This window comes from Mobula hypostoma, chromosome 12 (assembly GCF_963921235.1).
Source record: "Mobula hypostoma chromosome 12, sMobHyp1.1, whole genome shotgun sequence".
Taxonomy (NCBI): Eukaryota; Metazoa; Chordata; class Chondrichthyes; order Myliobatiformes; family Myliobatidae; genus Mobula; species Mobula hypostoma.
The window spans coordinates 63,513,515-63,540,876 of record NC_086108.1 but is presented as its reverse complement, the minus strand read 5'-3'; the positions used below and the strand labels follow the sequence as shown (position 1 = coordinate 63,540,876).

Below are 27,362 nucleotides of genomic sequence, written 5' to 3'. Positions count from 1 at the left end.
ATATTATAAATCATAGCCGATGCACCTTTCTGACATGGATTAAGGTTAATTATCGAATCTAAAATATATATAGGAGGAAGCATTGGAAAGGAAGGAAGTATAGTACTTAGAAAATTTCTAACTTGTAAATATCTAAAAAAATGTATTCTTGATAGGTTATATTTATTAGATAATTGTTCAAAAGACATAAGGGAACCATCTAAAAATAAATCCAAAAACCGTAAAATACCCTTAGTCTTCCAAGTTTGAAAAGCGCGATCCGTAAAAGAGGGAGGAAAAAATATGTTACCTAAAATAGGAATCGCTAACCCGAATTGATTAAGATCAAAAAATTTTCTGAATTGAAACCAAATACGCAAAGCATATTTAACGATCGGGTTAGAGACCTGCTTAAGGCGTTTCGAATCAAAAGGAAGAGATGAACCTAAAATAGAACCAAGTGTATAACCCTGAACAGATTGTAATTCCAATGCTACCCATTTAGGAATAGATAGTATATCCCGGTCAAGTAACCAAAATTTCATATGTCGAATATTAATAGCCCAATAATAAAATCTAAAGTTAGGTAATGCTAAACCTCCATCTCTCTTAGCTTTCTGTAAATGTATTTTACCCAGTCTCGGATTCTTATTCTGCCAAATAAATGAAGAAATTTTAGAGTCGACTTTATCAAAAAAAGATTTAGGAACGAAAATTGGTAATGCCTGAAACACATATAAAAATTTTGGCAAAAAAAAATCTTAACTGCATTAATACGACCAATCAAAGTTAAATATAAAGGAAACCATTTAGATGAAAGTTGAGTAATATGGTCTATTAATAGTAAAAAGTTAGTCTTAAATAAATCTTTATGTTTACAAGTAATTTTAATCCCAAGATATGAAAGGTAATTATTAATCAATTTAAATGGAAATTTATAATATAAGGGAAGATGTTTATTAATCGGAAAAAGTTCACTCTTACTAAGATTTAATTTATAACCTGAGAAAAGACCAAATTGTGCTAATAACTCTAAAACAGCAGGAATAGATCTCTCAGGATTAGAAATATATAAAAGTAAATCATCAGCATAGCGTGATAATTTATGGGACTTTAATCCCCGAGTTATCCCAGTAATATTTGAAGATTCTCGAATAGCAATTGCAAGAGGTTCTAATGCAATATCAAATAATAGGGGACTAAGAGGACAGCCTTGTCGAGTACTATTTTCCCTGTCAACCCATTCTTCACTTCTTCCCATTACTTTTGAAACCCCCAAATAATCAAGGACCTATTGACTTGCGATTATAAATATACTCAATGACTTGGCCTGTACAGCTGTCCGTGGCAATAAATTCTACAGATTCACAACCTTCAGGCTAAAGAAATTCCTCCTCACCTCTGTTGTAAAGTTATGTCCTCATATTCTGATGTTGTGTCTTCCAGTCCTCGGCTCTCCCATTACTCTATTTAGGCCTTTCAGTATTCAGTAGGTTTAAAAGAGATTCCCCTCATTCTTCTGAAATCCAGTGAATACGGGCCAACAGCTATTAAATACGTCTCATACATTAACCCTTTCATTCCTATGATAGTTTTCATAAACCTCCTCTGGACCCTCTCCAGTGCCAGTATTAGAAATGGGGCCCAAACATGCTCACAATACTCCATATGTGGTTTGACCAATGCCTTATAAAGCCTCAGCATTACATCATTGTTTTTATATTCTAGTCCTCTTGAAGTGAATGATAACATTATATTTGCCTTCCTTACTACTGACTCAACCTGCAAGTCAAGTTAACCTTTAGGTAATCCTGTACTGGGTCTCTCAAGTCCCTTTGCACCTCTGATTTCAGAATACGCTGCCCATTCAGATAATTACCTCTGCTTTTATTCTTTCTATCAAAATGCATGGCCAGACATTACCTTACAGTGTCTTCCATCTGCCATTTCTTTGCCCATTCTCTACAGCAAAGATACTACCATGGACACAAAATTGGCTGCCTGGCAGAATGCAAAGAGTGTAAATAAAGGGAACGTTTCTGTTTGCCTGCTGATGAAGACTTCTGTAGTCGTTGGTGTTGGGTCGCTACTTTTCATATTATATGTCAACAATCTGGATGACAGAATTGATGATGTGTGGCCATCTTTTCAGATGATACAAACATAGGGGGAGGGACAAGTAGTTCTGAGGAAGCATGAGTCTGCAGAAGGATGCACCATCTCTACCGTGAAGGAAGGTGGTGGCTGCATCATGCTGTGGCGATGCTTCACAGCAGCAGGCTCAGGAAGACTTGTGAAACCAGAGGGTAACATTAATGCAGCAAAATACCTGGAAATCAGGAGGAAAACATGATGCAATCTGCAAGCGAACTGAGACTTGGGAGGAGATTTGTTTTCCAGCAAGACAATGACCCCAAGTATAAAGCCACAGCTACACAGGAATTGCTTAAAAACAACAAAGTTAATGTCCTGGAGTGGCCAAGTCAGAGTCCATACCTCAATCCAATTGACAACTTGTGGATGGACTTGAAAATGGCTGTTCACTCACGATCCCTAAGCAATCTGACAGAACTTGAGCAGTTTTGTAAAGAATGGGGAAAAATTACGTGTCCAGATAGAAACCTATCCACACAAACTCAAAGCTGCAATTGCTGCCAAAGGTGCATCTACTAAATACTGACTTGAAGGGGTTGAGTAATTATACAATCAATTAGTGTGGGTTTAATAATTAGACCAATTTGCAGAAATTTGTTTTCATTTTGACACAAAAGAATCTTTTCTGTTGATCAGTGTCTAAAAAGCCAAATTAAATCCACTGATTCAATGTTGTAAAACAATAAGACATGAAAACTTCCAGGGGGAGGGGCAATAGTTTTTATGGGCACTCTACCTTCATATCGTCTACAAACTTTGCAGCAAAGTCATCAATTCCATCATCCAAATCACTGACATACAAAATAAATGAATCAGTCCCAGTACAGACCCCTGTGGAGCACCACCAGTCACTGGCAGTCAGCCAGAAAAGACTCCCTTTATTTCCGCTCTTTGCCTCCTGTCAATCAGCTACTGCTTTATCCATGCTAGAATCTTTCCCTGTTAAGCAGCCTCATGTGTGGCACCTTGTCAAAGGCCTTCTGAAAATTCAAGGATACAAAATCAACCGATGTTCCTGCTTGTTATTTCTTTAAAGAATTCCAACAGATTTGTCAGGCAAGATTACCCCTTGAGGAAACCATGCTGACTATGGCTTATTTTATGATGTGCTTCCAAGTACCCTGAAACCCCGTCCTTAATAATTGACTCCATCAACGAGGTCAGACTAACTGGCCTATAGTTTCCTTTCTTCTACCTCTTGCCCTTGAAGAGTGGTAAAGAAAGAACAAGTTATTTAAAATTAACTGATAAGATGTAAATTTGAGGCTTTTGCTTCTTTGATGTTTTTTAATCACACACAATTGTTAAAACCTGAAAAATTTGATTTTCATTGCTAGAGAGATTATTTCACTTTTATAAATGACACCTCATAATAATATTATATGGGTACTTACAGAAGGCCCAAATATACTAATACGTTCAATCTGCAAGGCAATATCTACGACTTCACATGATTCAATATACAGTATGTGAAGAACTAGATTCAAGTTTTGAGAAGAGCTTACACATAATTTTTTTGATTTATGCATTTAATTGTCAAATATCGTGCTCAAAAGCTGTTGTCCAATTTTCACACAGCAATGGGAAACACTGCAGTTATGATGGTTGATTCTTTATAGTAATGTTTTCCCATTCTATAGATAGCTACCCTATGCGCAGGAATTAGCTTTGCTTTTGTTCTCATTTAACATGTAGACAAAAAGATTCATCTAAAATAAGCTGTATTCTGTTCTATTGGCACTTACTGTTAACATAAATTCTTCAGAACACAATATCAGCTACATTTTAAATGTCAGGATTTTCAAAACCAGATTCCACATTGCAGCTGGAAGCCAGACATGGGATTCATTGCATACTGAAGTGAATACTTGGAAAATAATGTATGCTCTCCTCAGAAATTGTATGCTTATACATTAAACATGATTTCCATACCCAAATTCAAAGTTTCTACTGTAGTCCTTATGTTAGGAATGCTACATTTTAAAATCTACTCACAACAATTAAAAAAGATCCTTCATGTGACTAGTTAAATGTTATAACATAATAAGGGTGATATGCTGAAACTTATAATATTTGTTTCCAGTTAAGTGTCTGGAATTGCTTCACTGACTGTTATCAAAAATATGATGCTCTTGCAGGAGAGATTGCGAGTGCCCAAAGAATTCTCAGAACAGAGGAACAGCAATATTTATTTTTATAACAGATTGGCGAAGGAATTGTAGGCATTAAGAAAGAAAATTCCACATATTTGGGCCTGGATGGCTAATACCAAGAGTGGACTGGATGTATAAAATGTGGGAACTAAAGAAACAGAGGATGGAAAGGGCAGACAGGTGGAGTGGGATGCAGGAACAGGGCAGGGGGAAAGCGCAAGAAGATTTAAGGCTATTTATTCAATATGCCATGAGCTGATGTGGATCATTGGGACTGAATCACAATGACTGAGTGCTCAAGTAGACAAGATGCACATGGCAACACATTGCATATTGGAGTTGGTGAAAGAAGGGGCAGGACAGCATTAAGTAAAGCGGATAAATATGCAAGTGATGAAGCCATTCTTCTTTAAAATTCAGTTATGGGATATGGGTATTGACAGCAGGTCCAGTATATCATACTTACCCCAGAGAGACGTTTGAGAAAGTGATGGTAATGCATGATTTTGAACCATAACCCATAATTGAATTGTGATAAAAATATACCGATTGTACTGGATCGAAGGGGATCCAGACCTCAGATTCTCTCATCACCAATGCTGGTTCCTGTGACCCTAGACGCTATCAGACTGCAAAACGTGCAGTGTTTAGATCTTGCTCCAGCCTCAACCTACCTCGCTGCTGCTGGGCCTCCCGTCTCCCCTTCCCCCACCACCACCACCACCCTCCAATTCCAGGTCCCTCAGGATCCAAGGTCACTTCTTGGGTCCTCGGAGCCACCATCTTCGTCCCACCCTACCTTCCCTGAACACAAAATTCCCTTCTCCAATGACACCTCCAATTCTCATGCCAGATCTAATCTCTGCTGTGCCTTCACCATTTCCTTCTCTGAGATGACCTCAGCAAAGGCCTTGACTTTGTCCCCCTTTGCTCACACCAACACCAAGCTGTTTTTCCATCACCTCCATCTCCAAGCCCACTTTATCGGCAAGAATTTCCCACCCCGCACTGATGATCCCTTCTCCCATCTCCGATGCTCCTCCTCTTCTTGGATTCCCCACATTGGTTCCCTGCCTTCACTGCATCTTTTAGTCTCTAATTGCCAATAAGATATCAGCCGGCTCAACCTCAGCACTCCTCTCTCCTCCTCAAAACTTACTCCCTCTGAATACACTGTTCTCCACTCTCTATACACCAGTCCTAATCTTGCCATCAAACCTGCAGTGAAAGGGGTTACACTGCAGTGTGGCACACTGAACTCTATCTTGATGAAGCCTGGCAAAAATCCTCAGCCACCTCCTCATGCCTACCCCTTGAAGAGGACTCCACTCAGAACCATCAGAAAACTGTCTGCAAGACCATCACAGATCTCATCAAGCTCCTGCCCCACTGAACTTATGTCCTCATACCTCAACACCATTCTATCCTCCTTGGTTCAGTCCCTTCCCACCAACATCCATGACATTACTCATGCTCCCGCTCTCCTCAATAACTTTCAATTCTCTTGCCCTGACCACCTTATTTTCACCATGGTTGTCCAGTCCCTATACACTTCTATTCCCCAACAAGAAGGCCTTAAAACTTTCTGCTTCTTTGTCAATAAAAGGACCAACTAGTTTCGCTCTATCACCACCCTCCTTCATCAGGCAGAACTGTCTTCGCCTTCAACAATTTCTCCTTCAGCTCCTTCCATTTTCTCTAGACTTGTGGCGTGACCATGGGCACCCACATGGGCCCCAGCTTTGCCTGCTTTTTAATTGGCTATGTAGAACAGTCAATGTTCCATGCCTTCCCTGGTAACATTCCCCAACTCTTCCTCCACTACATTGATACCTGCTTTGGGCTGCTTCATGTGCCCGTGCTGAGCTCGTCAAGTTCACCAACTTCGTCTTCAGCTTCCACCCTACTCTTAAATTCACCTGATATATTTCTGATATCTCCTTGTCCTTTCTCAATTTCTGTCTCAACCTCTAGAAACAAACTGCCCCAACCAATATCTTCCTCATTCCTTTCCAGTCCTGAAGAAGAGTCTCAGCCCAAAATGTTGATTGTTTGTTCATTTCCATTGATGCTGCCCGACCTACTGAGTTCCTCCCAGCATTGTGTACGTTGCTTTGGATTTTCCACATCTGCAGAATTTCTTGTGTTTAGCAACTGTACTGTCAGGTAGGGAGTTCAGAATTTTGACGAACCAGGGAACATAAAAAAAACTTTCTGAATCAGAATGACATGAAACTTGATGGGAAGCTACTTGGTGTTGATATTCTTATAAAATCTCTAATTTTCTCCTTTGAGGTAGATAGCAGCTAGGGATATGGTAAGTGTTAACAAACAAGCCTTGTAAGTCAGAATAATGATTTTGTAATGATGTACATTATAGTCAAGATGTATTTGCTGATAGTGGAGAGAATAAATGTACAAGAGTGGGGGATGTGGTGACAAGCAAATGAGTTGCATATATGGGATGGTTTTAAATGTCTTAATGATGGAGGAGGTGAACTAATTTTGCCTGCTATCGCTCCCCTGAGTTGTGTCTTGAGGGAACCAAAATGGGAGTCATGCATCATAACATAACCTGCCTTTCATCTATTCTTGTAACCACAGTATTTAGTTAACCAATCCAGTTAAGTTTTAACCAATCCAATCTGTATTTCCAAGTATCTTGATAATTGGGGATTTAACAGTAGTGATTTTGTTGAAAGTCAAAGAACAGCGGTGAGACTTTCTCTTGTAGATTTTTATAGCCACAAGTTTGTGCATTGTGAATATAACATGCTACATACCTGCCCAAGGCTGAATGCTGTCCAAGTTTATGCAAGCACATACACACTACACTAATCTCAGAGGATGCAAATGCAATTTGAATTTGCATGTAAGGATGATTAAGAATTAAGCATTTGAAGATGTTTACACCCAAAACATTACCCTGATTCCGTTCTGGGCAAGAATCAGGGTAGAGATGTTTAGCTTCTAATGGCTTCAAGTTAGTTTATGATTCTAGTAATGACTCTGGTCAATTGTGAGTTATTGAAATCTTCTCTGTTGGCCTCAATATTATTGTCCTACAGGAGAAGTAAGTATTTTTGCTTAGGAACATCTAAGTAATCTATTCGAAGGTTTAAAAAATGGTCTAATTCAGACAAGCATTAGAGAAGGAAGTGGAATTGGCATTGGCTGAAGAACTTGTAGCAAGACTGATTTGTGAAATTGTGAAATTTCTGCTTATACAGTAGTGAAGGAACAAATAAATACAAGAGATTCTGCAGATGCTGAAAATCCAGAGTAACACACAGAAAATGCTGAAGGAACTCAGCAGGCCGGGCAGCATCTATGAAGAGGAATAAAGAGTTAATGGACTAACATCCTTCATCAGGACATACAGAAGATATGAGTATTTAGAGATATTGTAATGTGTCATGGGCTTCTACGTGAAAACTGACTTATGCCTTCAGATGATACTGTCAATGAACAGTTGTTGGATGGAAAGATGTGGGGGAGAGACTAAAGAGAAGTTAGATGGTTGTTCTTAGCCTTGATTAGCAGGAAGAGCTGACCCAGAAAGAAATACTTAGTTACTTTAGAAGTGTTAAATCGAGGGAATGTTCTGATCTTTTTTACAATTGAATGCTTCCTTTCCTCGTGTTTCCACAAAGCATTAGAATAACACATTTATTGAAACATTGATTTTAAAAGGGAGATTTCTTAGTGATCTTGAGTTGAAGAGGATTCAGAGTTGCAAAGAGGAAAGATAGAAAACTGGTCCAAAGAGCCAAGGTATTGTGTCATACAATAGATACTACTGCTCTCCTGGTTCAGCGTGGAACTGCGCATATCTTGTATGGCTGAGGGCTGCATAATAGATGCATTACAGCATCAAAACTTGGCTTGACACCCACGGGAAAAACAAATTTGAACTTCTGCATTAAAGAAGTGAAGAAAAGGAACAATTGCATTCTAGCCAGTGGTTCTCCCATGCAGTTGCGTTTTCCTGCAAATGAATAGACATATGCGTTATACAATTACAGGCATGTGAAATAATCTTTCTATTCACCGGCATCGAGAATAAATATTGAAGCACCCCGAGTATAAATACCCAGCACAATCTTCTCTTTATCTGCTCAATCATAACATAATTTTTGGGGCTGAAGTATAATCTTTGCAATCAGTGGTTCCTGAATAAGATTCAGAAAATATCTTCACAAATGGGGAAGAGTTTCTTTCATTGGCTGACCTTAGTCTGGATTTGAATCAATTGGATCAGCAATTCCGTCAGAATACATTACTTAGATTAGAAAGGAATGGAGCCTAGAAATAACAGGAATTCTGCAGATGCTGGAAATTCAAGCAACACACATCAAAGTTGCTGGTGAACGCAGCAGGCCAGGCAGCATCTCTAGGAAGAGGTACAGTCGACGTTTCAGGCCGAGACCCTTCGTCAGGACTCAGGGTCCGGACGAAGGGTCTCGGCCTGAAACGTCGACTGTACCTCTTCCTAGAGATGCTGCCTGGCCTGCTGCGTTCACCAGCAACTTTGATGTGAGCCTAGAAATAATTTGCTTGGTTTCCACTATGAACACCATTTAAAAACATAAATGGATGTATCTTACTGCAAGTGCTGAAAGTTGGTTTAACTTAATTTTTAATACACATTCATTCTAATTTGTATCCATTATCCTGAAGGAACTAATACAACACAGATAAATAAGCATGATCAAATGCTTCATATATAATGGCAGCTCATATCTGACCATATCCAGAGTGTATTGGAAGGAGGTATGTGGTTTGAACAGCACAGCAGGCAGATTACAGTCACGGTATTGGGGAAAGTGAAATGGTTCCACTTTCTGGAACACCATCTGGTACTTAGAAGGCCAAAGACTATTCATGTAGAACACTTCATGGAAGGATTATATCAATTGGATAATATCATAACAAACCAAAGAAGTTGGTAAGTGATCTAGCAAAAATAATCTATTTAATAAACAACATAAATACCACGGGACAAGACAAGCCCAGGTATCATCCCTGATGAAGATGGCAGAGTCTGTCATTGAAATATCAGTTATTATCAATAACTGTACCTGGAAACCCAAAAAGAGTTTATTTGTCACATACACCAGGAAAGCACTAGATCCTTTTTCAAAATAATCTGTTCCCTCAATATTTTCAAGCTCTCATCTTAGAAAATAAATACTATATTCAGAAATGAGATGCAAGTTGCCTGTATAGTTGGCTAGATAAAATAAAAATGTCAGAATAATGATGGTGAATATGAAGATTTTCTTTTGTGTTATTTATTAGTACAAAATAGCATTATGAAGAAGCTAAAAGTTTGTAGTCACTTTCCCCATAAAGATTACGAACTTCTGTTCATTTGATTGTTTTAAAAGATTCTCCAAATTGTAGTATCCATTCTATCAAAACTATTGAAGGACCCACATGTAAAAGGTTAATCTGTCAGGTCGACAGAAATGGACATGATATACAGTACAATCCGAGTAACTTGAACCAAATAAATAGCAAGGAAGCTGCTTTCTTTCTTTCATTCACTCCTAAAATATTCAACTAATTACTAATTTCTGCCATATACTGTGACATAAATGAAACTATTTACCTCCAGAGAAAGGGACAAATGCTTCCTTTCTCACAAATTTCCCATTTTTGTCCAGGAAGTGTTCAGGATTAAATTCCTCAGGTGTTTCCCATTCTGATTTGTCCATCAACACTGAGTAGAGGTTTGCAATTACTTGTGTGCCCTAATGACCAAACAAGAAATACATGTCAAATGAAATAGAAAGTTTCAATCTTCTATATCTAAGCTTGGATGTGAGGAAAGGCTGGAAGATATATCGGTATTCAACTCATTAAAAACCAAAATACAACTGAACAGAAGCCCAAGGAACCATCTTAATATGGTTGCTGAATTTGTGATAAAATTTACCCTACAATTTGAAACATAGAAGCTAAAGTTAAATGTATCGGCTCTGAGAGAGGAGCTGGCCAAACTTGACTGGAAGGGGTACTTGCAGGGATGATGGCAGAATTTTAATGGCTAGAGTTTCCGGGAGCAATTCAGAAGGCACAGAATAGATGCACTTCAAAGAAGAGAAAGTATTCTAAAGGCAGGATAACACAACTGTTGCTGATAAGGGAAGTCAAAGCGAAAGAGAGGGCATATAATAGAGTAAAAATTAGCAGAAAGTTAAAGGATTGGGAATTTTTAAAAAATGACCAGTAGACAACTAAAGAAATCATTGGTGGTGGGGGGGGGGGTGGGGGAGGTGGAGAGAAGATGAACTATGAAAGTAAGCTAGCCAATGAACTAATTGGCAGCCAATGGCAGACGAACTGAATTTGTATTTTGCATCAATCTTCACTAGTAGTATGCTGGAAGTTTCACAGTATCAAGGGACAGAAGTGAGTGCAGTTGCTATCCCTAGGGAGATGGTGAAAGATAAAGATAGAGAAGCCACCTGGACCCTGATGGACTACACCCAAGGGTTCTAAAAGAGGTAGCTGAAGAGATTGTGGAGGCATTAGTGACGATCTTTCAAGAATCAATAGATTCTGGCATGGTTCCAGAGGACTGGAAAATTGCAAATGTCATTACACTCTTTCAAGAAGTGATGAAGGCAGAAGAAAGGAATTTATAGACACAAGAAAATCAGCAGATGCTGGAAATCCAAACACACACACAAAATCAGTACTGATGAAGGGTCTCAGCTTGAAACGTCGGCTGTTTACTCTTTTCCATTGATGCTGCCTGGCCTGCTGAGTTCCTCCAGTATTTTGTGTGTGTTGCAAAGGACTTTATAGGCAAGTTAGCCAGACCTCAGTGGTTGGGAAGATGTTGAAGTTGATTATTAAGGATGTGGTTTTGGGGTACTTGGAGGTACATGACAAAGTAAGCCAAAGTCAGCATGATTTCCTTGAGGGAAAACCTTGTCTGACAAATCCATTGGAATTCATTGAATAAATAACAAGCAGGACAGACAAAGGAAAATCAGTGGATGTTGTGTACTTGGATTTTCAAAAGGCCTTTGATAAGGTGCCGCACCAAGGCTGCTTAACAAGATAAGAGCACAGGAAAAATACTAGCATGGATACAGCATTGGCTGATTGGCAGGAGACAAAGAGTGGGAATAAAAGGATCCTTTTCAGATTGGCTGCCAGCGACTAGAGGCATTCCAAGGGGTATGTATTGAGCTGCTTCTTTTTACATTGTACAATATGTCAACGATTTAGATGATGAAATTGATGGCTTTGTGGTCAGGTTTGCAGACAAATCTAAGACTGGTGGAAGGGCACGTAGGGTTGAGGAAGAAGAGTGGCTGAGAAGGATTTAGACAGATTAAGAGAATGGGCAAAGAGGTGGCAGATGGATACAGTGTTAGGAAGTGTTTGATCAGGCAAACACTTTTCTATTAGACTATTTTCTAAACGGGGAGAAAATTCAAAAATGTGAGGTGCAAACAGATTGGGCAGTACTCACACAGGATTCTCTAAACGTTAGTCTGTAGGTTGAATTGGTGGTGAGGAAGGCAAATGCAATATTAATATTCATTTCAAGAAGACTAGAATATAAAAGCAAAGATGTAATGCTGGGGCTGTATAAGGCACTGGTGAAACCTCATGGAGTATTGGGAGCAGTTTTGGTCCCTTATTTAAGAAAGGATGTGCTGACATTGGAGAAGGTTCAGAGGAGGCTCACGAGAATGATTCCAGGAATGAACAGGTCATCATATGAGCAGTGAATGAAGGTTCTGGGCCAGTGCTCACCGCAGTTTTGAAGAATGAGGGGGAGGGGATCTCATTGAAACCTATCAAATGCTGAAAGGCCTAGATAGAGTGGATATGAAGTGGATGTTTCCTTTGGTAGGGCGCATCAATGACCAGAGAGCATAGCCTCAACTTAGAGGGATATCCATTTAGAACAGAGATAAAGTGAAATTTCTTTTGCCAGAGGGTGGAGAATGTGTGGAATTTGTTGCTACAGGTGGCTATGGAGGCCAGGTCACTGAGTGCATTTAAGGTTGAGGTTGATAGGTTCTTGATTAGTGAGAGGTGAAAGGTTCTGGGGAAAAGGCAGGAAAATAGGGGTTGAGAGGGAAAGGGATCAGCCTTTATGAAATGGTGGAGCAGACTCAGTGGGCTGAATGGCCTAATTCTTCTTCTATGCCTTAATCCCATTCTCCAGCATGACCAATATTCTCCTATGCCCAAACAATTCAATGCTCATCCAGATGCTTCTTAAATGCTGTCAGCACTTAACTGTATCTGAATGTGAACTAAACAAAAGAGATGGTTGTTGGCTTCAGGAGAGCACCGAGCGACCACTCTCCGCTGACATTGACTGCTCCTCCGTAGAGATCATTAAGAGCACCAAATTTCTTGATGTTCACCTGGCGGAGAATCTCACCTGGTCCCTCAACACCAGCTCTATAGCCAAGAGAGCCCAGCAGCGTCTCTACTTTCTGCGAAGGCTGAAAAAAGTCCATCTTCCACCCCACATCCTCACCACATTCTACAAGGTATTTATCAAGAGCATCCTGAGCGGCTGCATTACTGCCTGGTTTGGAAATTGCACCGTCTCGGATTGCAAGAGCCTGCAGTGGTAGTGAGGTCAGCTGAAGGGATCATCGGGGTCTCTCTTCCCGCCATTACAGACATTTACACCACATGCTGCATCCGCAGAGCTAACAATATTGTGAAGGACCCCACGCACCCCTCATACAAACTCTTCTCCCTCCTGCCATCTGGAAATAGGTAATGAAACATTCGGGCTCTCATGACCAGACTGTGTAACAGTTTCTTCCCCCAAGCCATTAGAATCTTTAATTCCCAGAGTCTAGTTTGACACCAACACACACACACACACACACACAACTGAACACCACTCCACTCCCTTTGCAATTTTTGCTCATTTCTTTCTCAATTCCTGCTGAAACATTGTTTACATTGCTTACGTTTACATCATTTATTATTATATTGTAATTTGTCATTTACTGTGCCTATTGTCTTGTTTATTAATTATTGTACTGTCTTGCACTTCATGTAGTCCCGGGTAGGCCTGATTTTGTGTTGTTTCACATAGTTTAGTGTAGTTTAGTGTTGTTTCAGATAGTCTAGTGTAGTTTTGTGTTGTTTCATGTAGCACCATGGTCCTGGAGAATTATTGTTTCGTTTTTACTGTGTACTGTACCAGCAGTTATGGTTGAAATGACAATAAAAGCGACCTGACTTGACTTGACTTGACATTTTAGAAGTGTCTGGGTGAGCACTTAAATTGCTCTACTTCCTGCACTCTCTCAGGCAATGTTTTCATCATTTATTGAGTGAAGGGATACTACTCATTCACTATGTGAAAAAGTCCCTCTCAGATCTCCTCTAAATCAGTGATCACTTCCTAAATTTATGAACTTAAGGGTGTCTATCACTGATATGGAGAATAGTTTCCTGCAGACTACCCTATCTACACCCTTCATAGTTTTATATATCTCAATCGTGTCACTTCTGAACCTCCTTTGTTCCAGAAAGAACAGACACAGACTCTCCAATCTCTCCTCATTACTGAAACATCCCATCCTGGGGAACATCCTGGTGAATTTCCTCTGTACCCTCTCCAGCAATGTCACATCTTTCATATAGTGTGGCGACCAGAACTGTGTGTAATGCTCCAGCTAAGGTACAACCAATGTTTTATAAAGTTGGAATCAACCTCGCTGCTGAGCAAGAGAGGATGCTTCTATGGCTGTCAGTATAGGGGTGGATGGTGCAAATTAGTGGTTTATGTAGGGAGTAGGAAGAAGCAGTATTTCGCTTCCCCCAAGTTGTAAATTAAGGTGTTAATGTGAAACCCATCAGTATGCTTCTTCTGCTGCAGAGCTGGATGAGGTCATTGTAGCTTGAAAATGCAAGCCCTGGCTGTTCTCAACCAATTTTTCTAAGATGCAAGGCAATAACAAACAAATTGTCCTTATGGTCTTCATCACATCCTAGTTTGTTTGTGTGCACATATGTTTTACTCCTGAAAGGATATGTGGTGTCAATCCATTTTTCACATCATGTTCCGAGGAAAACTAAGGATAAAGAGTGGACTTTGAGGATGGAACAAGGAGAGAGATTCAAGTCAACAAAAGCCAGTTCTAAGACATAAAGCAGTTTTTAATCATAGTGAATAACAAAAAGTTTGCATGGAGCCAAATATAAAAGAGAATTATTAAAGAAATATTTTGACAGGAGCAATGGAAACAGTGGAGATTTGTTTAAACATATAAATTAAGATGGACTGATTATGAATGTATTCCTTACCTGCGAGGCTCTCGTGATATCTTGATAGATTTGTAGATTTAATCCACAACACAAGTATTTGTCAGAATAGTAAAAAGGAAGGAAATGCCTCAATAGGGCTTCAAGAAATGAATTATTCATATCAAAACACACCCTAGCTTTAGCAAATCTCTCAAACTGTGAATACTCACAGCATCCAGCTCTTATAATCATCTTTCTTGATTCTTTCATCTTATTTATATTATATTCTGTGTTCGTTCAATACAATTTCATGTTGAAAACCTGTGTTTCAATTACCTTTGGTATGAAGTATTTTCCCACTGTTGTATCTCGAGTAGTTTCCCTGTTAAGAGTAAATGGGACTATGAAGCCCTTTCGCTGTATTTCATGAACAACTGCATTGGTGTAAGGAAGATTGACTCGATCATCCATCACAGGATCTTGCTGGCCAATTACACTCACAATCTCATCATGGACTTTCTCTGCAAAGAAAGAGAAAGGGTACAGAAGGATCCAGATGACCATCACAATGCTACTTTTTAAACAATAAGAATTAAGCTTTTAACATGCCACTGTGCCCCAAGCAATGCTCCAGTAGATATGGGAAAAATACAACATATAAGAGTATCTTAACAGACAGGCAACGCTCAGTCCATTCGGCAGTCTCAGTGGAAAGAAGGGTTAACATTACAAAAGGGAGATCTGATGGTCATGTGCTCAGAGCCATACAGCAAAGAAGAAGGCCTTGGCCCAGCAAGGTCATATTGATCATCAGGTCCTATCAATATTAATCCCTTTTATCAGTGCTTGTCCATGGCCTACCAGCTTCAGTGATTGAAGTAATTGTTCAAATGCTTCTTTGATATTGTGAATGTATTTGCCTTTGTCACCTTCTCAGCCAGTGTTGCAAATTGTAATGATCCTATTGATGAAAATTTTCCTCAGATTTCCTCTGAACATCCTACACCTCATCTTAAACCTTTGTCCTATGGTCTCAAACACCTCTGCCATGGGGAAAAATGTCTTACTATCTACCATATCTCTGCTTCTCATGATTTTGTGTTTCTCTTTCGTCCACCTCAGATTTCTCTGCTCCAAGGCAACTTCTTAGTGAATTTCTTCTGCATTCCTTCCAATTCTATTCCGTCCTATGGTGTGGTGACTAGAACTGCAAACAAGTGTACAATATTCCAGCTGTGAGAGTGGGACACAACGTTTCGGCTCTTGGGAACCTGAAATATTAACTTCCCCTTTCCACAAATGTTATCTGACTTGCTGAAAATCTCCAGCATGTTGTGATTCTTATCTTGGATTCTCATTATGTGAAAGGAAATATTGATCTGTAATTAAAGACAACTATGGTAATCATTTCCAGTTGCAGAGTGTGAGCATGACAGCAAGATGCCCATTCTCATATGAGACACCCATCTACTTGGCATAGGGGTGGTGGGCTGAGTGGCCCTGTTACCTTGCCATGTGGCCCTGCTACAACACCAAACCTTTCATGCAGGAATCTTACAGTTTAAATGACCTCATACGGTATGTTGAATTCTGAAGGCACAATTGTGTAGGATAAGATATTTGTATTCTATGTGGTAGAATTTCATAGGAAAGCTTATCACTTGATAAATTTAGTTTAGAACTCATGAATGATTGCCAAGATGAAGCCTACTTCGGCAATGCTCAGGAGGGACCTAGTTGAGCAAACCTGCCCAGGGAACCAAACCATGGGAACCATCTGTATGGAGGTACCTTTAAGGTAAAAACTACCTCCAAGCTTCCAACTCCTACATCCAACAAATCACAATCTCATAAACTTTACCATCTCATCTCTTCTCGTTTCCTCCAATCCTCCCCCTCCACCTGTCTTCACACACTTGCCCATTCTGATCTAAGACAACCAACTCTCTTTGGACACCACCGTAGCGTGGTGAACCAGCAATCCAGGTTCAATTCCTGCTGCTTGTATGTTTTTCCCATGACCATGTGGGTTTCTTCCAGGTGCTCCAGTTTCCTCCCACATTCCAAAGATTAGGGTTAGTAGGTTGTGGACATGATATGTAGCTGCCAGGAAATGGCAAAACTTGCAGGCTTCCCCTACCACGTTCTTGTACTGCAATGTTTGTTGGTGTAAATGACACATCAACAAAACATTCAGGGAATGTTTTGATGTTTATATATATATAAAATGAAGCTAATCTTAAAAAAGTAGGCTTAGCTCGTCTGACATCACAAACTTTACTTTACTATTCCTCCCTGGAACATTTCCCTATTCTTCCCTCCTTTGTCCCAATACCTACCTGCTTCACTCATTTTGAAAAGAAAGTGAGCAGACAAATATTCTTACATTAAGCTTGTAAGACTAGTTAAGTTGCATACAATGCCTTGTGCACAGGACAATTTTACAACAGAAAACATTTAGATAAAGCATGCAGAGCTCGCCACAGAGTACACAGTCATGGATCCTTATCCCACAGAGCAGAATTTCTAGGTCATTACTTAGTTTTCCATGGGCGAGGATTTGTGAAACCTTAACAACAGCTACATAAATGGCTATTGTGTTAAGTTCTACATAAGCACCTTGTTAATGGTAATGTGTTTTAGGGCAAAAGAATATAAGACACAGGAGCACAATTAGACCATTCAAGTCTACTCCACCATTTCATCATGGCTGATCTATTATTCCCTTTCAACCCTATTCTCCTGCCTTCCTTCTGCAACTTTCAACATCCTTACTTATCAAGAACTTTATAACAGGAAATATTCTAGCATGGATAAGGCAGGGGCTGATTGACAGGTGGCAAAGAGTGGGAATAAAGGAAGCCTTATCTGGTTGTCTGACGGTGACTGGTGGTGGTCCACAGGGTTCTGTGTTGGGACCGATTCTTTTTATGGTAAATGTCAATGATTTAGATGGTGGAATTGATGGCTTTGTTGCAAAGTTTGCAGGTGATATGAAGATAAGAGAAAGGGTAGGTTGTTTTGTGAAGTAGAGAGGTACAGAAGGACTTAGACAGATTAGGAGAATGGGCAATAAAAATGGCAGATGGAATACAGTGTCGGGAAGTGTATGGTCATGAACTTTGGTAGAAGAAATGAGAGGGTTGACTACTTTCTGAATGGAGAGAAAATACAAAAAACTGAGGTGGAAAGGAATTTGGGAGTCCTTGTGCAGGATTACCTAAAGGTTAATTTGCAGGTTGAGACTGTGGTGAGGAAGGCAAATGGGATGTTAGCATTCATTTCAAGAGTCTAGAATATAAAACCACTGATGAGACCTCACTTGGAATTTTGTGAGCAGTTTTGGGCCCCTTATCTTAGAAAGGATGTGTTGAAATTGGAGAGGGTTCAAAGGAGCTCCACGAAAATGATTCCAGGATTGAATAGCTTGTCATATGAAGAATGTTTGATGGCTCTGGGGCTGTATTCATTGGAATTCGGAAGATTGAGGGGGTGACCTCACTGAAACCCTTCGAATGGTGCAGAATGGATGTAGAGAGTATGTTTCCTATGGTGGGAGAGTCTAGGACCAGAGGACATAGGCTCAGGATAGAGGGGCGTCCTTTTAGAATGGAGATGAGGAGGAATTCTTTCAGCCAGAAAGTGGTGAATCTGTAGCACTTGTGGTCAACTCTTTACATATATTTAAGGCAGAGGTTAATAGATTCCTGACTGGTCAGGGCATGAAGAGATATGGAGAGAAGGCAGGAGATTGAGGCTGAGAGGAAAATTGGATCAGCCATGATGAAATGACGGAACAGACTCGATGGGCCAAATGGCCTAATTCTGCTCCTATATTTTATAGTCTTATGGTTTCTATCAACCTCTGCTTTAAATATACCCAATGAATGAGGCTCCACAGCCATTTAAATTGAAAATATATACAAAAACACTGGCAAGTGCAGTGCAAGAAAATGAAAATTCCACTTGTAAAAGATCTGAATGGCTGGAAACAAGGAGATAAAATGAATAGGATATTAAGGTGCTGTGGGAAGTGAATGCATTGTGAGCAGGAAGGATTGAGAAGTGAATTGGGGTATCCTGAAGGGAGAGAGACAATTATAATTTTGAAAGGAAAGATAAAAAGGATAGTGGAAGCATTATGAAGGAGATAATGGATTCATTGAATGTTAAAACTGACGGGTTGGAAGATGCTAGCAAAAACAAACTTGTATTCCACAAAAAAGGTAACTATATTCATGAACTACTCAGATTTGCATTGCAACAGCCTTTATTTGGAGATAGTGAGGAGTTGTTCAATGTGTAACAAAGATGAGGTACAGGAGAATGGCAATGATGGAGGATAAGGACCGGTTTTGCCTCCGTTCAGGAAGTGAAGGGTCAGCAGTCTGTTCTGGTAGGAGGTGGACATGTGGATATATGGAAAGTTTGGATATCCATGGTGTAAATGAGATGGCTAGGATTATCAAAATGGAAACTACAATAGCTATCAAATTGATCTGGCCACTCATTATTCTCAAAAGTATTGAAACATTGGGTCATTCTTCATAACATTTTTCTTTAGTGTTAATTTTCCAAATTATGTTTCTTAGATCATTCTAAGTATCAATATCTCACAGCACCAATATGTTAGTACATATGGTATCTTGGTACAAATCATCACTGTTCACCAATTTAAAATCAGGCAAGATCACAGTAACACACACAAAATACTCAAGGAACTCAGCAGGTCAGGCAGCATTTATGGGGGGGGAATAAAGAGCTGCTGTTTTGGGGCTGAGGCACTTCAACAGAACTGGAAAGGAAAGCGGTGGGGTGAGGAGAAGGAGTACAAGCTCGAAGGTGATACGGAAACCAAAAACACAAGAAAATCTGCTGATGCTGGAAATCCAAGCAACACACATAGGCCAGGCAGTATCAACGGAAAAGGGTGAACAGTTGATGATTGGGCCGAGACCCTTCGTCAGGACTGGAAAAAAGAGATGAGAAGTCAGAGCAAGTGGGGGAGGTAGAAGCACAAGGTGGTAGGTTATAGGTGAAACTGGCAGTGGGGAGTGGGCAAAGTAAAGAGCTGCGAAGTTGATTGGTGTAAGAGATAAAGCGCTAGAGAAGGGGTAATTGGATAGGAGAGGACAGAAGACCACGGAAGAAAGGGAAAGGGGAGGAGCACCAGAGGGAGGTGACTGCCAGGTAAGTAGAAAAGGTGAGAGAGAGAAACAGGAGTGGGGAATGGTGAAGGAGAGGGTGGGTGCAATTCCTGCAAATTCACACCATCAGGTTGGAGGCTACCCAGACAGACTATAAGACCATAAGACGATAAGATATAGGAGCAGAATGAGGCTATTTGGCCCATCGAGTCTGCTCTGCCATTTCATCATGGTTGATATAATTTTCCTCTCAGCCAAATCTCCTGCCTCCTCCCCATATCTCTTCATGCCCTGACTAATCAAGGATCTATCAACCTCTGCCTTAAATATACATAAAGAATTGGCTTCCACAGCTGCCCATGGGAAAAAAATTCCACAGGTTCATCACCATCTGGCTAAAAGGAGTTGCTCCTCCAATCTGAGTGTGGGCTCATCGTGGCAGAAGAGAAGGCCATGGACTGACATGTCAGAATGGGAATGGGAAGGTGAACTGAAATGGGTTGCCACTGAGAGATCCTGCTTTTTCAGGCAGATGAAGCACAGGTGCTGGGCGAAGCGGTCTCCCAATCTATGTTGGATCCCACCGATGTAGAGGCGGCCACACTGGGAACACCGGATACAGCAGATGACCACAACAGACTCACAGGTGAAATGTCACTTCACCTGGAAGGACTGCTTGGGACCCTCAATGGTAGTGAGGAAGGAAGTGTAGGGGCAGGTGTGGCACTTGTCCACTTGCAAAGATAAGTACTATGAAGGAGATCAGTGTGGAGGGACAAATGGACAAGGGAGTCACGTATGGAACAATCCCTGTGGAAAGTAGAAAGTTGGGGGAGAGCAAAGACGTGCTTGGTGGTGGAATCCTATTGGAGCTTGCAGAGGTTACGGAGAATTATGTGCTGGGCAGAGAAGCTAGTGGGGTGGTAGGTGAGGACTCTATCCCTGGTGGTGTGGCAGATATGCGCAAAATAGAAGAGACGTGGGTGAGAGCAGCATTGATGGTGAAGGAAAGAAAGCCCTTTTCTTTGAAGAAGGAGGACATTTAATTAGTCCTGGAATGAAAAACCTTATCGTGAGCTAAGAGCAGATGCAGTGGTAATTGGACTGAGAGAAGTGGATGGCATTTTTACAAGTGACATGGTGGGAAGAGGTACAGTATGGCCAGATTTGGGAACAGCTTCTTTCCAACTGTGATAAGACTACTGAATGGATCATGACCCGGATCTGGGCCGTACCCTCCAAATATCCGAACCTGCCTCTCGGTTTTTTTTGCACTACCTTACTTTCCATTCTTCTATTTTCTAATTATGATTTATAATTTAAATTTTTAATATTTACTATCGATTTGTAATCCAGGGAGCAGGAAGCGCAGAATCAAATATCGCTGTGATAATTGTATGTTCTAGTATCAACTGTTTGGCGACAATAAAGTATAAAGTAGTTCAGTAAGATTTGAGAATCAGTGGATTTATAAAAGACATCAGTACAGAAACTGTTTCCTGAGATAGAGACAGAGAGATCGAGAAGGGGAAGAAAAATGTCAGAAATGAACCAGGTAAATTTGAAGGCAGGGTGGAAGTTGGAGGCAAAGTTGATGAAGTTGACAAGCTCAGCATGGTGCAGGAAGCAGCCCCAATGCAGTCATTGATCTAGCATAGGAAAAGTTGGGCAGTGATATTGGTGTAGGTTTGGAACATACAGGGGTGATTGATAAGTTCGTGGCCCAGGGTAGAAGGAGTCAATTTTAGAAAACCTGGCATATTTATTTTTCAACAGAATCCCCTCCTACATTTACACACTTAGTCCAGTGGTCCTGGAGCATACGGATCCCTTCTTTGTCGAAGTCGGCATCTTGGACCTCCAGATACTGGTCCACAGCAGGGGTGATTGATAAGTTTGTGGCCTAAGATAGAAGGGGATGAGTTATTAACTTCAAACTTTCTGCATTATCACTCAGAGAGTTGAACTGCACGTGCACATAAGGAGAGCTGTATAACTCATCTCCTTCTACCATTGGCCATAAACTTATCAATCACCCCTACTGTGGACCACTTTCTGGACGTCCAAGACGCCAACTTCTTCAAAGGGATCCGTATGCTCCACAACTGCTGGACTAAGTGTGTAAATGTAGGAGGGGACTATGTAGGAAATAAATGTGCTAGGTTTTCTAAAATTGACTCCTTCTACCTCAGGCCACGAACTTATCAATCACCCCTCGTACTGTTCCGTGTAGCGGACAAACAGGCGGTCATAGCTGGGACCCATACGAACGCTCATGGCTATACCTTTGGTTTGAAGGAAGTGGGAGGAGCCAAAGGAGAAATTATTGAGAGAGGACCGTTTTTGCCAGATGGAGGAGGCAATAAGTTAGGTCTGTTGTTAGAGAGCTTTGAGGCCCTCTTGATGAGGGGTGGGGTTGTATAGGATCGAGACATCCATTGTGAAAATAAGATGATCAGAGCCAGGGAACTTGAAGCCGTTGAAAAGATCCAGAGTGTGTGAAGTGTCACAGATGTAGGTAGGAAGAGATTAAACTGGGTTGGGGGGAAGAGATAAAACAGAGATGAGGTATACAAATATGATTTCAGTAGGCAGAGGTCTGCAGATATAATGTTGGTGGGACAAGGGTATGCAGGTATAATTTTGGTGGGGCAGATGATAGGTAAATCCAGCTGAGGGGAAGGTAGGTGGAGAGGGAGGACAGATCAAATGAGAAGCCTGGACGTGAGAGACAGAATGGCTGAAGGGTTGAAGAAGGAGGAATCTGATACGAGAACAGATTCCATGGGAGAAGTGGAAGGAGGACGGGCACCAGGGGGAGGTGATGGGCAGGTGAGAAGAAGAGGAGTAAGAGGGGAGCTAGGATTGGGAATGGAAGAGGAGGAGGGGGGAGAAATCAATGTTTATACCGAAGGGTTGGTGGCTATCCAAATGGTGTTACTACTCCAACCTCAGAGTGGCCTCATCATGGCAGGAAAGGAGGCCCTGGACTAGTGTGTTGGAATGGGAATGAGGAGTGGAATTAAAATGGATGGACAATGGGAAATCTTCCCTGTTGCCGGTGGAGTGAAGGTGCTCGGTCAAGTGGTCCCCCCAAATCCACGTCGGGTTTCACCAATGTAGACGAGGTTGCACTGGGAAGACCATAGCTTCATTAAGTATAATCACAGAAATTCAGAAATCATAGGCAGAAATCGAGAACTTCCTAAATTTCTCCTGAGTTACTCACCTTGAATGTCTGGATACCCTGCCATGTACAGCAGTGCCCAAAGTAATGTGGTAGCTGTCGTCTCAGATCCAGCAAAGAAAAGATCCAATGATGTATACAGCAGATTTTGGTCATCAAAACTAGAGTTAGGAGCAGCCTTAAACAGCAAGAAATATATTAAAGTGACAACAGATTTAAGTGATATGTAATGAGTTTCAGCTTTAGCTTTCCTGGTTACATGGCGCAACCTCACCCACTGAGCCTGTTGTACCAGGAGTTAATGAGAGTGGGTGATTACAGCTGGCTATAATAAACTGTTGGTTGTTTGAGCAAAGATGGCAAACCCACCCTGTGTGTCTGTTCTCTCAATGATCAACAAGGGTGCAAAGTCACAGCTCCACTCATTCTTTTGATTTGAGTGGAATCCAGTGCCTGCTTGCAGACTAATAAGGTGTTTGGATCAGTTTGCCACTAGCTTAACCGATGCCTGCTCTGGTAATAGGAAGTTTGCTGGGTCAATATGGTTCTAGAATTGGTGTCTTGGAGTAAATAGGTGGATTAACTATTACTCATTCTAAGCTTGTTTTAACAGAAAACATAGTAAATCTGAAGAGTAGTGGAATTAAACCAAAATATTTGTTAGTTGTAAATAGATTTATTAACAAACAGAAATTCTCTGCATTTTGATGCAAGGGAATGTGAATATTTTACAACTAACTCAAAAATAGGTTTTCAGGAAGTTAGGGGCATTGTGCGATTAATATTAGAAAAATAAGCTACCTTAAAATTCTCAGAATGCTTTGAGGATTTTTGCTTCCAAAATCTGATGTATCAGTACTTTTAAACTTACTGCTCCCCTTTCCACAACCTCAATCTTTAGCACCTTTGAACAAAGATTCACACTGGGAGCTTTGTTGTGAAAGAAAGCCTTGTATGTTTGTTTTAAAGGACAATAGGAAATCAAAATATTTAAGGACAACTAGAAGGTGATAACTTTCCCTTTGCTTAGACCATAAGACCATAAGATATAGGAGTAGAAGTAGGCCATTCGGCCCATTGAGTCTGCTCCACCATTCAATCATGGGCTGATCCAATTCTTCCAATCATCCCCACTCCCCTGCCTTCTCCCCATACCCTTTGATGCTCTGGCTAATCAAGAACCTATCTATCTCTGCCTTAAATACACTCAATGACTTGGCCTCCACAGCCGCTCATGGCAACAAATTCCACAGATTTAGCACCCTCTGACTAAAGTAATTTCTCCACATCTCATTTCTAAAAGGACGTCCTTCAATGCTGAAGTCATGCCCTCTTGTCCTAGAATCCCCTACCATGGGAAATAGCTTTGCCAGACACCACTGCAAGACATGCTTCTAAAACAAACCCAAAAATGTTGGAAGTACTCAGAATTTGTCAAAACAGAAACACTATAAACTTCTCAGTTCTATGACCTTGATCAGAATTGGTCATGTCATTATTTCTAATTCCTTGTCATCATCATTATTATGTGCCATGTTGCATGATGTGGGCGATCATAGTCCGTGACCATTATTGTTCTTGGCATATTCTACAGAAGTGGTTTGCCATTGCCTTCTGGACAGCGTCTTTACAAGAAACGTGACCCCAGCCATTACCAATACCCTTCAGAGATTATTTGCCTGGCATCAGTAATCCTATAACTGAGACTTGATATATGCACCAGCTGCTCATACGACCATCCACCACTTGGTTCCATGGCCTCACGTGACCCTGATTGTGGAGCTAAGCAGATGTTTCACCATGCCCAAAGGTGAGCTGCAGGTTGGCAGAGGGAAGGGGCACCTCACACCTCGTATGATAGAGATATATCTATACCCCGCAATCCAAAATACCACGTAACCCTGATGATTGATCTTTGGCTGAAATGTTAACAGTTTCTCTTTCTACAAATACTGCCTGACCTGCTGAGAGGTTCCCGCCTTCTGTGATTTTCCTTCAGCTTTCTAGCATTTGTTTTTTTTTAATTTTCGCATTTCTGAAACAATGCCATAGGTATACTCTTTGTGATCATCCTGGTTAGGATGACACTCCTGATAAAGGCCAGCAAAAGTTTTATAACAGAATCAAGAAAGTCAGAAATAGGGGCATGAGAACAGAGCAATAGGAGTCGGTCATATAAACCCCCCAGACACTGGGTACAAACTAGGTACAATCTAATGTTGAGTCCAGCTCTGCCAATTCCACATAATCCTCAACTGCCTTATCAACCTAATATTATCCTGTCTTGGCTGTAAATATTCTAAATATTCCTGATTCACAGAGCAGAAAATCCACCTCACCTCAATCTTAAATAGGTGACACTTATTCAGAAAGGATGCCCCATATTTATTCTCCTGAAGTCTCATCAGTACTTCAACCTTTCCACATAAAAGATTTCCTCCCAGAGATGCACCCAGTTCAACTTCTTAAAACTATTTTGATATAAGCATATCCCTACATAATAAAGGGTATGGGAAACATGATTTTACCAACATCCTGTACAGTTCTAGCAAGACTTCTTAATTTCTGTACTTCAGCACCTTTGCCACAAAAATAGGAATTATAAATGCCTTCTTAACTACTCACTGACAACCTACGTGGCCTATCTGAGAACACCCAGAATTCCTCTGTAATAGTGTCCTTTACTCACCCTCTTTAAACAATATTCACCCTTTCTATTCCTCCTATCTCAAAATTTAAGTTTACATAAAACTTCACCTTTTGCATTTGTGATAGGAAGCAGTCAATGAAATCCCTTTGTTCTGTTGGGTTCCATCTCTCCCGGTGCTGCTTGATGTTCTTTTGGAAAAGGTCCTCTAAACTTTTCCATGAAGCAAATAGATCATTATGTGGGCCTGGCAGATGTCTCACTAATTTTGGAAATGAATTATATAGCTGTAGAAAGGAACATTAAATGAAAAGATTAGGACAACCTTATAGCCTTGACTGATTTAAGCAGCAAACAAATCTTATTTCATTCAAAGTGAGGAGAGCTTACCTGACCCAGCATCACAAGAGAGTTTTACACTTTCACTACACTTTTCACTTTGAAGTGTTTCCTAACTTCATGTTTTCAAGATCAAACTTTTAAATTACTCTTCCAACCAAAAAGCTCTCCGAACAGCAGAAATTGTCTCTCCCATGCACCTGACAATTTCTTTATTATGTGAAAACTTTGATAAATACAACATAGACTAGGCGGCCACACTATTAGATGCAGCTATACACCTGCTCAATAATACAAATATTTAATCAGCCAATCATGTGGCAGCAACTCAATTCACAAAAGCATGCGTACATGATCGAGAGATTCAGTTGTTGTTCAGACCAAACATCAGAATGCGGAAAAAATATGATCTAAGTGACTTTAACCGTGGAATGATTGTTGGTGCCAAACAGGGTGGTTTGAGTATCTCAGAAACTGCTGATTGCCTGGGATTTTAACACACAACAGTCTCTAGAATTTACAGAGAATGGTGCAAAAATCAAAACAAAAATCACTCAGTGACTGGCAATTCTGTAGGTAAAAACAACTTGTTAATCAGAGAGGTCAGAGGAGAATGTCCAACTGTTTCAAGCTGACAGGAAGGCAGCAGTAACTCAAATAACCATGTTGAATCTTGAAGTTGATAGGCTACAGCAGCAGAAGACAACACTGGGTTCTAATCCTGTATCTGATAAACTGGCCACTGAGCCTAATCTCTCCTTATGTTTTAAACTTTGGAATTCAGCTATTGTCATTATAAATCTACACTACATTCTTTGCTTCACGGTCAATATTTCCCTGCTGTAGTAGGATGCTTTGAAATGAACATTGTATTATTTGAAGTCCTCCTGATGGACAGTGGAGGGGTATAGGGTCTGGACATCCATTACTTACACAAACTTGTGACTAATTATTCATAAGTAAAATCCAGCATTTCAGTAGTCTGCTGGATTCCTTTCTTTACCTATACATAAGATTCTAATAATCTCTGTGCATCTGTCTGCACTTCCATTCATGTAAGGCTTTTATAATTTAGAAAATCTTCTGTTCTATTTATTTCAGGTGTGGTGAATGTATGTTTTGCACCATTTGTCACTATTTTTTGCCTGATCCATTCAAATTACTTGGCAATTAATAGATCTATTTTGACCTCCACCTGGACCTGGCAAATACCACTTAAGAACATTAGTGAACATGTATCTATTTGTATTTTATGTTTATCAGGAGAAGGGGAGGGGTGAAATAAAGAGCTGGGAAGTTGATTGGTGAAAGAGTTCCCCTCCTCCTGTCCTGGTTTCACCTATCACCTACTACCTTGTATTTCTTCCTCTTCTTCCATATACCCACTCCACTCCCCCCACCCACCGCCTCACCTTCTTGCTATAACCTCATCTTTTTTCTCCGGTCCTGAGGAAGGGTCTTGGCCCGAAATGTCGACTGTTTTAATGGTTTGAGAGGCAAAGTAG

At 40.5% G+C, this 27,362-nt stretch overlaps 1 protein-coding gene across 1 annotated transcript in view; it reads right to left on the bottom strand.

Moving 5' to 3' along the window:
- Positions 1-395: 395 nt before the first annotated feature.
- LOC134354866 (cytochrome P450 2J5-like) overlaps positions 396-27,362 on the bottom strand; it is a 52,779-nt gene continuing 25,812 nt past the window's right edge. The window contains exons 5-9 of the mRNA XM_063064277.1: positions 25,629-25,805; positions 22,914-23,049; positions 14,874-15,058; positions 9,901-10,042; positions 396-8,274 (exon numbers count right to left, since the gene is read on the bottom strand). Coding sequence (XP_062920347.1) covers positions 8,099-8,274; positions 9,901-10,042; positions 14,874-15,058; positions 22,914-23,049; positions 25,629-25,805 — 816 coding nt within the window. The 3' untranslated portion in view covers positions 396-8,098. The remainder of the gene's footprint in view (positions 8,275-9,900; positions 10,043-14,873; positions 15,059-22,913; positions 23,050-25,628; positions 25,806-27,362) is intronic.